Raw genomic sequence first — 14,375 nt, 5'->3', positions numbered from 1 at the left:
AAAAATCAAGTGATGGAATGTCTTGAGTCAATAAGTATTCAACCACTTTATTATGGCAAGCCTAAATAAGGTAAGGAGTACACGTTTTATTAACAAGTCACATAATAAGTTGCATGGACTCACTCTGTCTGCAATAATAGTGTTTAACATATTATTTTAATGACTGCATCATCTCTGTACACCACACATACAATTATCTGTAAGGTTCCTCAGTCGAGCAGTGAATTTCAAATACAGATTGAACAACAAAGACCAGGGAGGTTTTACAATATCTCACAAAGAAGGGCACCTATTGGTAGATGGGCAAAAAGAGAATGAAAAGCAGACATGCAATATCCCTTTGGATGGTGTATCATTACACCCAATCACTACAAAGATGCAGGCTTCCTTCCTAACTCAGTTGCCGGAGAGGAAGGAAACCACTCAGGGATTTCACCATGACGCCAATGGTGACTTTAAAACAGTTACATAATTGAATGGCTGTGATAGGAGAAAACTGAGGTTGGATCAACAGCATTGTAGTTACTCCACTATACTAACCTAATTGACAGAGTGAAAAGAAGGAAGCTTGTACAGAATCAAAATATTCCAAAACATGCATCCTGTTTCCAACAAGGCACTAAAGTAATACTGCAAAGAGTGTGGCAAAGCAATTCACTTTTTGCCCTGAATGCAAAATGTTATGTTTGGGGCAAATCCAATACAACACATTACCGAGTAGCATTCTTCACATTTTAGAGCACGGCGTTGGCTGCATAATATGGGTATGCATGTAATCGTTAAGGACGGGGGAGTTTTTCAGGATAAAAAGTAAATGGAATGGAGCTAAGCACAGGCAAAATCCTTGAGGAAGAACTGGTTCAGTCTGTTTTCCACCAGACAGACACTGGGAGATTAATTTCCCCTTTCAGCAATAACCTAATACACAAGGCCAAATCTCCACTGGAGTTGCTTACCAAGAAGACAGTGAATGTTCCTGAGTGGCTGAGTTATAGTTTTGACTGAAATCTGCTTGAAAATCTATTACAAGACCTGAAAATGGTTGTCCAGCAATGAGCAACAACCAATTTGACAGAGCTTGAAGAATTTTGAAAATAATAAGAGGGAAAATGTTGTACAATCCAGGTCGATAGCTCTAAGAGACTTACCCAGAAAGAATCACAGCTGTAATCGCTGGCAAAGGTGATTCTAACATGTATTGTCTCAGGGGGTTGAATACTTATCTAATGAAGATGTATTAGTGTTTTCTTTTTCATATATATATATATATTTTTAAATATATATATAATACTTTGACATTGCAGATTACAAAAATGGACAATTACATCTATTATTGTTGTAGGGGCTCCCGAGTGGCGCAGCGATCTAAGGCACTGCATCTCTTTAAGGTTCTGTATTTATTTTCTTCATCAATCTTGTGTTCTGTTTCGTTGTGTTCTTGAACATAATCCTGTTTCTTTTTTTTTTACCCCTTTTTCTCCCAAGTTTCGTGGTATCCAATTGTTTTAGTAGCTACTATCTTGTCTCATCGCTACAACTCCCGTACGGGCTCAGGAGAGACGAAGGTTGAAAGTCATGCGTCCTCCGATACACAACCCAAGCCGCACTGCTTCTTAACACAGCGCGCATCCAACCCGGAAGCCAGCCGCACCAATGTGTCGGAGGAAACACCGTGCACCTGGCAACCTTGGTTAGCACGCCACAGGAGTCGCTGGTGCGCGATGAGACAAGGACATCCCTACCGGCCAAGCCCTCCCTAACCCAGACGACGCTAGGCCAATTGTGTGTCGCCCCACGGACCTCCTGGTCGCGGCCGGTTACGACAGAGCCTGGGCGCGAACCCAGAGTCTCTGATGGCACAGCTGGTGCTGCAGTACAGCGCCCTTAACCACAGCGCCACATAACCCTGTTTCTTTGTGTTCTTGAACACAGTCCTGACTTTCATTTTTGTTCATTGATTTTACCTGTGTTGGTTACTCACCTGGTTTCATCAGATCCTTATTTAGTTCAGCTCATTATGTTTGTGCCTTTGTGAGGTATTGTTAGTTTTGACTCTACTAAGCCTTTCCCTAGCTCATTTGTGAGAACCAGTTATAGCCTTCAGCCCTAGTTTTGATTCACCTGAATGTTTGCCTACCTGTGTGTGACCATTGCCTGCCTGTGACCATGGCTCCTGCCTTCTGTGAAGGCAAAATAAACACCTGCCACACTCTGCGTGTGAATCTACACCTTTTTCTCCCTGAGTATTCATTACAATCTCAGTGCTGGAAGCGTTTACTACAGACCTTGGTCCGATTCCAGACTGTGTCACAGCCGGCCGCGATTGGGAGTCCCGTAGTGCGGCATACAATTGGCCCAGCGTCGTCTGCGTTAGAGTTTGGCTGGGGTAGGCCGTAATTGGAGGAATAAGTGATATAAGCGGACACTTAGGGCCTCCGGCCGTTTACTTTATAAAACATTTTACTTACTGTTGAGAGCTAAAATAATAGAATACACAAGGTGTAAGTTTGAAATTTGGTTTTGCATCAGCAGTTTTTCTAGAGTTTTTCCAGTCACTAAGAGTCACTCAATTATCCATGTCAGCTAAAATGTTTTTGATTGTTAAGTTAATCTAGCTAGTTATCTAAACTTGCAATCATGGCCGAATACCGACCGAATGCCCAGGGGCCCTGACCTACAGGGGGCCCCCATTGATTTTGTTATTCACTCTCACTCAGATATCATTAGCATGGCATACGTCATGGCAAAATGTGTAGAATTGCAGGAAATTTGCTTTAAAACTGAAAAATGTCTCACCACCCCATGGCAAAATGTATAGAATTGCAGGAAATTAGCTTTAAAACTGCAAAAAAAGTATCTGCCCCATGGCAAAATAAGTATAATTGCAGGAAATTAATTTTAAAACGAGAATTTTTCTCTCCACAGTCAAGAGGGGGGCCACTACATTTTTTTGCCTGCTTGGGGGCGGGGGGAGGGTCTTAGGACCGCTCCCTGAGTGGAACTCTCCCGTGGTCCCCGAATTTAAACTCCTCTGTAGTAAGCCATCAAAGCCTGGAGGCATGAGACACACACTCAGACTCTGTCTTGCTCTGCCCTCTGTGCCCTGGATTAAAGCACCTCTCCCTCTCATCTTCCAACGGCTCCTAAATCAAGGGAAACACTTGCTGTAAATATAAAACAGAGAGTATAAGGGGCCCTCTTCTGCTCATGTATGAGACACACTGTCACAATATCAGAGAGAAGACACACAGCAAGTCTCTGTCGACCAGACTGTTATTAAGTCGGAGACTGGATGTGGACTTGGAATCCTTTTCAAAGGCTACTTTTACACAAACAAATTAATTCTGATTTGTTGTCTAATCATTGGAAAAAGAGCTGATCTGTTTGGTCAAAAGACCAGTTAGTGGAAAAAGATCAGAATTAGGTTGCCTGTGTACAGTCGTGGCCAAAAAGTTTGAAAATGACACAAATATTAATTTTCACAGTCTGCTGCCTCAGTTTGTAGTATGGCAATTTGCATATACTCCAGAATGTTATCAAGAGTGATCAGATGAATTGCAATTAATTGCAAAGTCCCTCTTTGACATGCAAATGAACTGAATCACCAAAAAACATTTCCACTGCATTTCAGCATTGCCACAAAAGGACCAGCTGACATCATGTCAGTGATTCTCTCGTTAACACAGGTGTGAGTGTTGACGAGGACAAGGCTGGAGATCACTCTGTCATGCTGATTGAGTTCGAATAACAGACTGGAAGCTTCAAAAGGAGTGTGGTGCTTGGAATCATTGTTCTTCCTTGGTCAACCATGATTACCTGCAAGGAAACGGGTCCTGTCATCATTGCTTTGTACAAAAAGGGCTTCACAGCCAAGGATAAGATTGCACCTAAATCAACCATTTATCGGATCATCAAGAACTTCATGGAGAGCGGTTCAATTGTTGTGAAGAAGGCTTCAGGGCGCCTAAGAAAGTCCAGCAAGCGCCAGGACTGTCTCCTAAAGTTGACTCAGCTGTGGGATCAGGGCACCACCAGTACAGAGCTTGCTCAGGAATGGCAGCAGGCAGGTGTGAGTGCATCTGCATGCACATTGAAGTGAAGGTTTTTTGAGGATGGCCTGGTGTCAAGAAGGGCAGCAAAGAAGCCACTTCTCTCCAGGAAAAACATCAGGGATAGACTGATATTGTAACGGTTTTCTTCCCCTGAAGGAGAGGAGGACCAAAATGCAGCGTGGTTAGTGTTCAACATGTTTAATATAGACGATAACCGAGAACACTACAAAATAACAAATGTGAAAACCGAAACAGTCCTATCTGGTGCAATGACACAAAGACGGAAGACAATCACCCACAAAGTACCCACAGAATATGGCTGCCTAAATATGGTTCCCAATCAGAGACAATGATAGACAGCTGCCTCTAATTGAGAACCAATCTAGGCAACCATAGACCTATAAATTACCTAGAAAGGAAACAGCCCCATAAACATACAAAAACCCATAGACCAAACAAAACACATAAATCCCCCATGTCACACCCTGACCTAACCAAAATAATAAAGAAAACAAAGATAACTAAGGCCAGGGCGTGACAGATATTCTGAAAAATGTACAGCGATTAGACTGTTGACGACCAGGGTAAAGTCCTTTTCTCTGATGAATCCCCTTTCCGATTGTTTGGGGCATCTGTAAAAAAGCTTGTCCGGAGAAGACAAGTTGAGTGCTACCATCAGTCCTGTGTCATGCCAACAGTAATGCATCCTGAGACCATTCATGTGTGGGGTTGCTTCTCAGCCAAGGGAGTGGGCTCACTTACAATTTTGCCAAAGAACACAGCCATGAATAAAGAATGGTACCAACACATCCTCCGAGAGCAACTTTCTCCCAACCATCTAGAAACAGTTTGGTGACAAACAATGCCTTTTCCAGCATGATGGAGCACCTTGCCATAAGGCAAACGTGATAAGTAAGGGGCTCGGGGAACAAAACATCAATATTTTGGGTCCATGGCCAGGAAACTCCCCAGACCTTAATCCCATTGAGAACTTGTGGTCAATCCTCAAGAGGCCGGTGGACAAAAACAAACCCACAAATTCTGACAAACTCCAAGCATTGATTATGCAAGAATGGGCTGCCATCAGTCAGGATGTGGCCCAGAAGTTAATTGACAGCATGCCAGGGCGGATTGCAGAGGTCTTGAAAAAGAAGGGTCAACACTGCAAATATTGACTCTTTGCATCAACTTCATGTAATTGTCAATAAAAGCCTTTGACACGTATGAAATGTTTGTACTTATACTTCAGTATTCCATAGTAACATCTGACAAACTTTGTGGAAATTAATATTTGTGTCATTCTCAAAACTTTTGGCCACGACTGTACATGCAACCTTATAGATGCAGTGTGTATGACTCTTGTGATGACAGCAAGGAATAACTTTTCCCCAATGGTATATGTAGGCAAGGCCAATTCCTAGCTCTGATATGGCTAGCCTCCATTAGATCTAATCTTCTCAAATCTACGAATGAATGTAGCTCTTCAGTATTCATGAGCTAGTGTGCATCATGCAGTATCGTTCCTTTTCAGTATGGGCTGAGCGATCCAGTAATCAGTGAAATTCATATTGCATTTCAATCGTACCCCCAATTACCGACAGTTTGGATAACTGTGCTGATCTAGGATCATAATGAATAAGACTATATGGGCAGGAGGGAACATATCCTAGTTCAGCACCTTTACTCTGAGACACTTTATAAATACGAGCCCTGTCCTTAAAGAGTGAGGTCGTAGACATGATGATGATGATGACCGTGATGACCAATAGAACACACAAGTGTCCTCTGCTGTTGAGTTTGACTCACTTCCACCACTAATTGCTGCCCAGGAGAATACAGTGATTGCACTGACAAGCTGTGTGAGGGAACTAAGAGAGCGAATCAATCCGGATGAACATTTAAAACGTTTTAAAAATCTGAGTTTCAAACACACAGACTCATTGTTTTCCCCCCACAACATTCAACAGCCCTTAAAGGACTACATATCTGTGTAACACAACCACATAGCTGTTTAAAAAAATCTGTTTTACATTCAAAATGAGATCAAATTAATTGACAAATTACTGACATTGCATTCTGTTTCAGCTAAAGAATTGTATTTCTGGAACAGTATGTTTCTACATTGAAAAACATTCATTAACAAATTGCTGTATTTGGATGCTGTTAATCTTTCCATGGCGAAATACACAACATAACTAAGAGATGTTTAACTGTTTTGGACTAAGCTATCCATCAAACTCTTAATTTACAGTTCCCTGCTGCTGAAGTGCTATGTTCGGAGGTTTCTGGATACCTGTGGGAACACAGGGAGAGGTGGTGTGGAGCTGTGTCAAGTTGAGAAACTAGGGCTCTCTTCTGTGGCTGTGTTGCCATGGAAAACCAGTAGAATGTATCTTTAATGCCTTATCAGTCAGCAGCTGGTGACAGGACCCATTCTCTCTCCCCCATCAGAGGGGGAGAGAGATTCCTTCAGTGCCTCTGTGTGGCTGGGCTGAGCTCAGATGTGTGTGGGAGTGAGCGTGGGTGAGCTGTCAGTGAGTCTTATGCTCCTTCCTTCCATATCTCAACCCTGCTCTTTTCTCATATGGAGAGAAAAGGCAACAGAAAGAGCACCTAAGCCAATGAAACAACACTGACTATGAATGTAATGTTTTCGACTAAAGGAGTATCCATACAGATTCACTGTAAAGGACATCGCTGAGATTGGACATCATTGACATTGTTATGAAAAGCACTATAAAAAAATCTCAAATTATTATTATTAATTATTACTATTATTTGTAAGATGATAAGATATTTGACATCAGTGATGCACCTGTTGAGAAGTGAGAAACAATTCAAATTTATTTCAGAGAAAAATCATGTGTATTATATTCAAAGCTTCAACATGAATGGAAACTGGGGAAATATTAGAATCTGTTCCAACCATCACTCATCAAACCAGTATGTGCAACCGAACAAAACAAATAAATCAAGTCTACTACTTGTCATGTGATGTGAGTTATTCCTGATGTTCCCCTACAGAGGCAGCTTTTCACGGAAGATCAGTCACCATTTGTTTCAGCTTCATAGTGGTGGGAAGACTTTTCAATTAACAGCTGTGCTTATGCTGCATTACAGTTGAGTGAAAAAAAAACTGTTTGAGTGGAAAAAAAAATGTTCTGTCTTGACATTGCATTCCCTACATTACTTTTGCAATCCATTTCTCTCATAAAGGGGAAATTCAGATGACAGTTTCTAGACTACTTTCAGGGTGAGGAAACATCAAGTTGTAAAATCCTGAACTTTCCCTTTAAAAATAGGGTTGATGCATTCTATGAAACACCATTCAATATTTGGTGATCGATCATGTTCTATAGTCAGTGTGATCCTGTTAATAATCATATTGATAGAGCTTGAAGACGCTGCTGTTATTATTGATTCATTCCATAATTCTAGTTCAATAACCTTGGAGTACTTTGCAGGTTAAATGTTAATCACTGCTTCTACATATAAATTACTCATCTTTTTCAAACACCCATCACCATAACCATGAGTGGGAAAGGGTCAGGTTCAAGACTATTACTCATGAATTACATATGGTGCTCTGAACAGCTGAAAATAATGTCCTGCACAAACATTTGATATGGATTTATTGATTCACAACTGTTATTCCTTTACAATGATTTCATTAAATCTGTTCATGAAGCATGATGATAATCAGGGGTTGGAACTGGTTCAGGGAACAAAACCGAAAACTGGAAAAATAACTACAGAATCAGAAACTAAACGAATGTGATCTATACTGTTCTGGAACAGAACCGTAATTAAAAGCATGGGAACCCTTTAGTAGCGTTAGTTTACATTCCAGGCATTTCCACCAGTCCCACAAATAATGCAACAAGGTGCCTATGCCCTTACTCTGTCACTCAGAAACATATTCCATTGTCTGCCCGACAGCTGAAAATCTTTGCCAGTGTGTGCATGTGTAGGCAACCGGCCCCTCTCCCTACGAAGCTTAGTCTACTGTAGCCTACAAGCGTGATTCAGAATTTTAATTAAGAAAATAATGGATTCATTTTTTTTAATGCTTGTTACAGATGCTATAGTTATCACGTTTCACATTGGACTTATTAACTACAAAAAGGTAAGACGTGTTTTTAATTCTGGTGCCACTCTGCACACACAAGCTTGTTAGCTAGCTTTGGTCGAACTTTAAGCCAACTCTCGGAAGTTCAAAGACATTCAACGTTCCTCCATAGAAACCTATATTAAATTTGGGGACTTGCTGCTTGCTGTTGTAGGCTAACCAACTTTAAGCTGCATTACCACTACCAACTGGACTGGAGTGTGGACCTCAGTTCATCTTTCAATCACTCACGTGGGTATATGCTCCTAAAAACCAATGAGGAGATGGGAAAGGCGGGACTTGCAGCGCGTCAAGTGTAACAAATAGAAAGTTATATTTTAGCAACTGGCTACGCAGATGCTCGTTGACGCTCTTGAGCAGTGTGGGTGCAATGACTGAATATCATGTATGTGTACATTTATTTTGCAACGCTTGCGCACGTGACACGAGTGGTGTGGTCAACATGTAGGCCGCAGATAGTGCCCATGCAGTATTGGCTGTCTAGGCTAAAACAACTATAGCTTGCCTGCTCCATAGCAAGCTGCTCTATCCACACTGATTGGTGAAGTAATTTAATGTCAAGATAATGTAATTTTAAAAAAATGATTTCAGGGGTTTAAAAAGGAACAGAAATGAACGATATAAACTGGTACTTTTTGGGGGCAAGAACCAGTTCAGAACTTCATCTCGCAGGTCCGAACAGTAGAACAGAAAGAAAAAAATAATGGTTCTGTTCAGAACGAAATGATTGAAATATAATTTAGGTTCCAACCCGATGGTAATACCATACACCTGATTTAGGTCAGCATTTTATATGAAACACAAATTCTGTACCCATAAACATACTGTAGGAGCAGATGATATGACTCCATTTCTCTAAGGATAAAACTGTACATGATTACTACTATCTGCAAATAAACTATAGTACATTGTACTGCATGCTTACTGCGTTGGAAGATCTGATTTGGAGAAAATGGTAATGCTGACCAATATGTGAAAGTGATTCCATTATTTATTATGGTGCCAAACACTTAAAGACTGAAAATCTAGATAACAATAAATGAATCATTAACTTAAATAATATGCCATACAATAATCAATAAGGGTCTCTTCCTCCCTTTTAGCGATATTGTGAACGCCAAAAATAATGAAATAGTAATTATACAAGCACTTGAAACAATGCAGAAACAAGCATTCCAGCGGTTGAAGTGTATTCATAATGCATAATTGTACACAACCTTTATATTCAACTCAAATTAGCCCTGTTTAGCAAGGGAAAACACTTACTATCAGCTTCTTCTAGACTAGCACACTACCAGGAGTTTCACAAGTACATGCAGTGAGAGATGCAAATTTGGGTCAAAGACGACCCACACAAATTGGGGCTGGAAGCAGGAAAGTGTTAAAGAGTTCACAAATTAAATGATGCATCCCAAAATCTGGAATATACACTGCTATTTTGTGTTACATAGAAAGTTGCTCCTCCAGGAAAAAAGGTTCAGCCACAGCCATGCTTCTTCTTCTTCTCTTCATCGAGGTCAGAGGCTTCACTGTTCCGGCACAGATGTGTCATCTCTCTCTACTCCGTCTGAGCCACCTGATTCTAAAAACAGACGAAGAAGCAGATTTTAGCACTGCAGATGGAATGATGAATTCATGTTACCATTACATGCTCACACTCCATAGTGATGTTGACCCCCAACAGCACGATGACACTCGCCAGATTGAGATTTCTCATGAAAGGTTGTGATTTATTTTTTTATTTTACCTTAATTTAACTAGGCAAGTCAGTTAACAGCCTAGGAACAGTGGGTTAACTGCCTGTTCAGGGGCAGAACGACAGATTTGTACCATGTCAGCTCGGGGATTTGAACTTGCAACCTTCCAGTTACTAGTCCAACGCTCTAACCACTAGGTTACCCTGCCGTGATAATAATGATAGTACTGAAAACATACTGTAACGACTTGATTGGTTTTATTCATCCTGGTGAAAAACTTCCTATAAATACCCTCCTTATGATGACTGCATTGTGAACATTTGGTGTAATAAACAAGTTTATAATGCATTATAAAGACTGCATTCATTGGAAGTGTTGCCAATAACCCAAGTGAAAAGCAGAGTCTTCTCCAGGAGGGGGAGATTTAGCGGGCTGATGCCTCTATGACAAGGAACATTAATTCTTGTGTGTCTCAGAGGTATAAGGCACCTGGTGTTAAAAATAACACTGCTATATAAAAATGCTTGGCAACCAAGAACTGGGTTGGGGGTTGGTGTGGCTCAGAGAAGGCTTAAATTAGAAAGTCGTTTCTTGGTATTTCTCAAGGATGGGGCTAAACCCGATTCAAGTACTGTAGAGGTGAAACAACCTGACCTGGAACATAGTCTAACAAGGGATGCACAATATATCGGTAAGCATATCGGAATCGGCGGATATTAGCTAAAAATGCCAACATCAGCATCGGCCCGATGTCTAGTTTAACGCTGATGTGCAAAACCGATGTCAAAGCTGACGTGCATACCTATATAACAATGACGTAATGACGCCACAAAAATATAGAGCTACACGTGCAACACATGGGTAACATGGGTAACACACTAATGTTGTATGCTCTGCCCCTGGAATCAGAACTTGTGAAATAAGCTGCAATGTACACTTTCTAATTCCTGGAAGTATTCTCGAGGCTTCAGTCACCCACCAAAAAACTCACATTTCAGTAGCTGATATGTTTAAACACAAACTGACAAAAAATGTACTGGAGGTCAACTATGAAAATATTGTGACAAACCACTTTCAACATTTATTTGTGCAAACGGTACAGTTTTGCCCTAAAAATATTTTCACCACAAAAGGTGTTGATTAGATAGAATATATTTGAGCACTATCTCAGAACATCTAGATAAGATTTTCTATGGTTCTGGGCACCGACACCATCTCACACGTTTGAGTTGTGATCAACATTTCTCATTAGAATGCATCTATTTGACAATATAACTAATGGAGTATTCATTAATAATCACTTCATAAAGACATTAATTGTAGGTTTCAATCAGGCACTGCAGCCTTTATAGAGTAATTAAAGAACTGGATGGAGTGTGTCACATTACTCACACTGAAATAACTAATTAGGGGCCTATAACAGACCTAGTTAATAATGAATGGCTTTTAAATTGCTTTCAAGCTGTGTTAAAATGGTGTTCCTTCATTACGACCCTTGCATTATGCATACAATGTATGCATTTGATGTTGAAAACAGATCAATAAATGCAGTTAATATTGTTATGGACACAAAATGGTAATCCTGTTACTTTGTTAATAGTGTGCAAAGCTGGATGTACAAGATGTAGAGGATGCCAGGGACACAAGCTAAAGATCCATAATTGGTTTGTCAGCCAATGTCCAAAGTGAAAGTTACTAGCTGATAATGGACAGCAATAATTTGGCAAGAACGGTTACTGATGACATAGGTCTACACCAGATTAGTCCTGAGGGGATATCAAGGCTAATAGCAGTCTAAACCGGTTTGGGGTCTACGCGTGTGTCTGTTTGGGTATCAGGGGACACTAGAGTCACTGACCTGTCCCCCCCTGGTTGCCGTTGAGGGCCTCACCACTGCTGCTCACCTCCTCATCCTCCTCCTCCCCCTCAGGCTTGTCAGCAGGCTTAATCTTCTTCCTGGTCATGTGACCACGGAAGCCAGCCTGGATCTTGGCAGCTGCCTTGTTGGCCTCTGGATCGTCCAGAGGTATGTCCATGATGTCCTCCTCCTCCTGGGGTTGGCTGCATTCTTCCTATAGGAGGGAAGTATATCTGAGAAATTAGGTGATTAGGAGGGGGCTTGGTTGAGTTAATGTCGCATGAGGAGGAGCCCCAGATTAACCTCTGCCTAGGGACCCAAAATGACTAAATCCACCTGAGAACAACACCAGTGGATATCAGCCTGTCTGTGGTTATCAATAATAGTGAAATATCCTCATCAATTGCATCCTCAGGGTCCTAAAGGGTATAGGGGCTTAAGAGTCTACAACAGAAGCTCCATCTTCCTGGAGTTTTTTTTCTCACACCTATTGCCTGAACTTCTGCCATTGCTAAGCTGGAACAGGGTAACTGCTATGTAAACAATGTTTCCAAACTGCTTAACCTGACACTCAACACCATGCACAGAAAATAAATATGTCTCTCTGTTCCTCTGTGATTCTCAATTTCAAAAGTTGACAGTCAGCCAGACTGCCCATCAAGAGTGAGAAGAACATAAAGGGAATTCAACATTAGATCTCTCAGACTCTCTCTCTCTGACACGCTCATGACACAAAGACAGCACCATGGTATACCATGTAGCTTATTACTGGCAGAATACAAAACGCTGGGTTGGTGAGTGGTGGATAGGTGGGTGAGGTAGAAATCTCCTTATTCACAAGTGGTTACAGAACAGTGACATAGTTGTCAGCAATCATCCAAACACGTCCGCTGCATCCCACCAGTTGCTCATCCCCTCTTAACAATTTGGTGCATAGGCGACACAAAGAAAGCCCACTGCACTGTATGGAGATGCATTTGAGTGTCCTCAGTGAAACCCCTTAGTGTGGGAGTGTGACCACCCACTATTACAGATAGCATTAAAGCTAGTATTCATTAGCTTAGCTTTAACGGCTGAGTAGGATTTTTATTTATTTATTTACTTAACCTTTATTTAACTACGCTAGTCAGTTAAGAACAAATTCTTATTTAAAATGACGGCCTGGCAAAAGGCCTCCTGCGGGGACGGGGGCTTGGGATTAAAAACAAAAATATATAAATATAGGACAAAACACACATCACGACAAGAGAGGCAACACAACACTACATAAAGAGAGACATAAAGACAACAACATAACAAGGAAGCAACACATGACAACACAGCATGGTAGCAACACAACATGACATCAACATAATAGCAACACAACATGGTAGCAGCACAAAACATGGTACAAACATTATTGAGCACAGACAACAGCACAAAGGGCAAGAAGGTAGAGACAACAATACATCACGCAAAGCAGCCACAACTGTCAGTAAAAGTGCCCATGATTGAGTCTTTGAATGAAGAGATTGAGACAAAACTCAAAAGGATGCCAACATTCGCATATCTTACAGCAGCAGGTTTTTCTAACTCTTCAAGGGGTTAATCTACAGTAGGCTCTAAATGTGTCATCTCAATAAACTCAAGTGACTTGCAATCAATGAACAAAAATAAACATACGCATACTTTTAACAGCCTACTCATACTTTTAACAGCCTACTCATACTTTTAAACAACCTATACTCATTATGGCTATCAATATCATTCTACCTTAGATATTCATTAAGTATCAATTTAAAGCATTTCATCTAATCCATATGCAAATAATATAGGACCAATTTGGCAGAAAGTAGCTTTGTGAAGAAAGCTGAAGCAGGTGCAGTGGACACCTGGTAGATCAGCTGGAGTTTCCACGGCTGATAGTCGGCGTCTTAATAAAACAAGCAAGCCAAAAGACCATAACAAGGAAACAAATTATTTTCTGAGGGTTACTAAAATATAAAGCTCTGTCAACACATATATAAAAGCCTTTTAATAAATCCATTACCCAATTAGAATGATATAACAACTCTGAAATGCTATTAAAAAGCTGTAACAAAGGAATAGTTGTGTATAGTTACTTGTTAGATATAAGTTCAATGTCTTACAAAATACAATTAATTTCAAGCATGTACTCACAATGTGGCAGTCCATGATGAGCAATCTGAGAGATGACAGTCTTTGGATGAACTGACCTAAAATGCCGTTTGCCTGTACTCAGTGTTGACCGAGAAAGATTTCTCTCGTGTATCCACTAGAGACGTCTCGTTCCCGCTAACAGACACTTTATGCTCACTAGTATACGCTTGCATAGAGTGTGAGAGAGAGAGGGTGGGAGAGAGAAAGAGAGAGTGTGATACGACCTCCTGCAAGCACACAAACCATGTGGTTTATCTTCCCAGTCTCATTAAGGTTGATAACCTGCTGTGCTCCCACAGATCTATTGTACCCATCACTTCAAAGACTTACCTGACCTAAGTACAGTATATGACAAAGTCATCAACTAAGGGTCTCAGACATTGCAAAAATCTTTTAATTGATAATTGTAAGTTATGACACCCTAAAGTCCACTTTTATTAACACATTGTTTCTGGCCATTTGGCACATGCCACATAACG

At 40.8% G+C, this 14,375-nt stretch overlaps 1 protein-coding gene across 3 annotated transcripts in view; it reads right to left on the bottom strand.

Annotated features, from left to right (window-relative positions):
* Positions 1-7,667: 7,667 nt before the first annotated feature.
* Positions 7,668-14,375, bottom strand: part of spa17 (sperm autoantigenic protein 17) — a 20,982-nt gene continuing 14,274 nt past the window's right edge. For 2 of the 3 annotated variants that reach the window (XM_024444435.2, XM_024444436.2), the window contains 2 exons: positions 11,737-11,950; positions 7,668-9,763 (listed from right to left, as the gene is read on the bottom strand). In XM_024444435.2, coding sequence (XP_024300203.1) covers positions 9,708-9,763; positions 11,737-11,950 — 270 coding nt within the window. In that variant the 3' untranslated portion in view covers positions 7,668-9,707. The remainder of the gene's footprint in view (positions 9,764-11,736; positions 11,951-14,375) is intronic. The other variant, XM_024444438.2, reaches the window with a different exon arrangement.

This window comes from Oncorhynchus tshawytscha, linkage group LG14 (genome assembly GCF_018296145.1).
Source record: "Oncorhynchus tshawytscha isolate Ot180627B linkage group LG14, Otsh_v2.0, whole genome shotgun sequence".
Classification (NCBI taxonomy): Eukaryota; Metazoa; Chordata; class Actinopteri; order Salmoniformes; family Salmonidae; genus Oncorhynchus; species Oncorhynchus tshawytscha.
The sequence above is the reverse complement of the archived record's forward strand: the minus strand, read 5'-3'. Positions and strand labels throughout refer to the sequence as shown.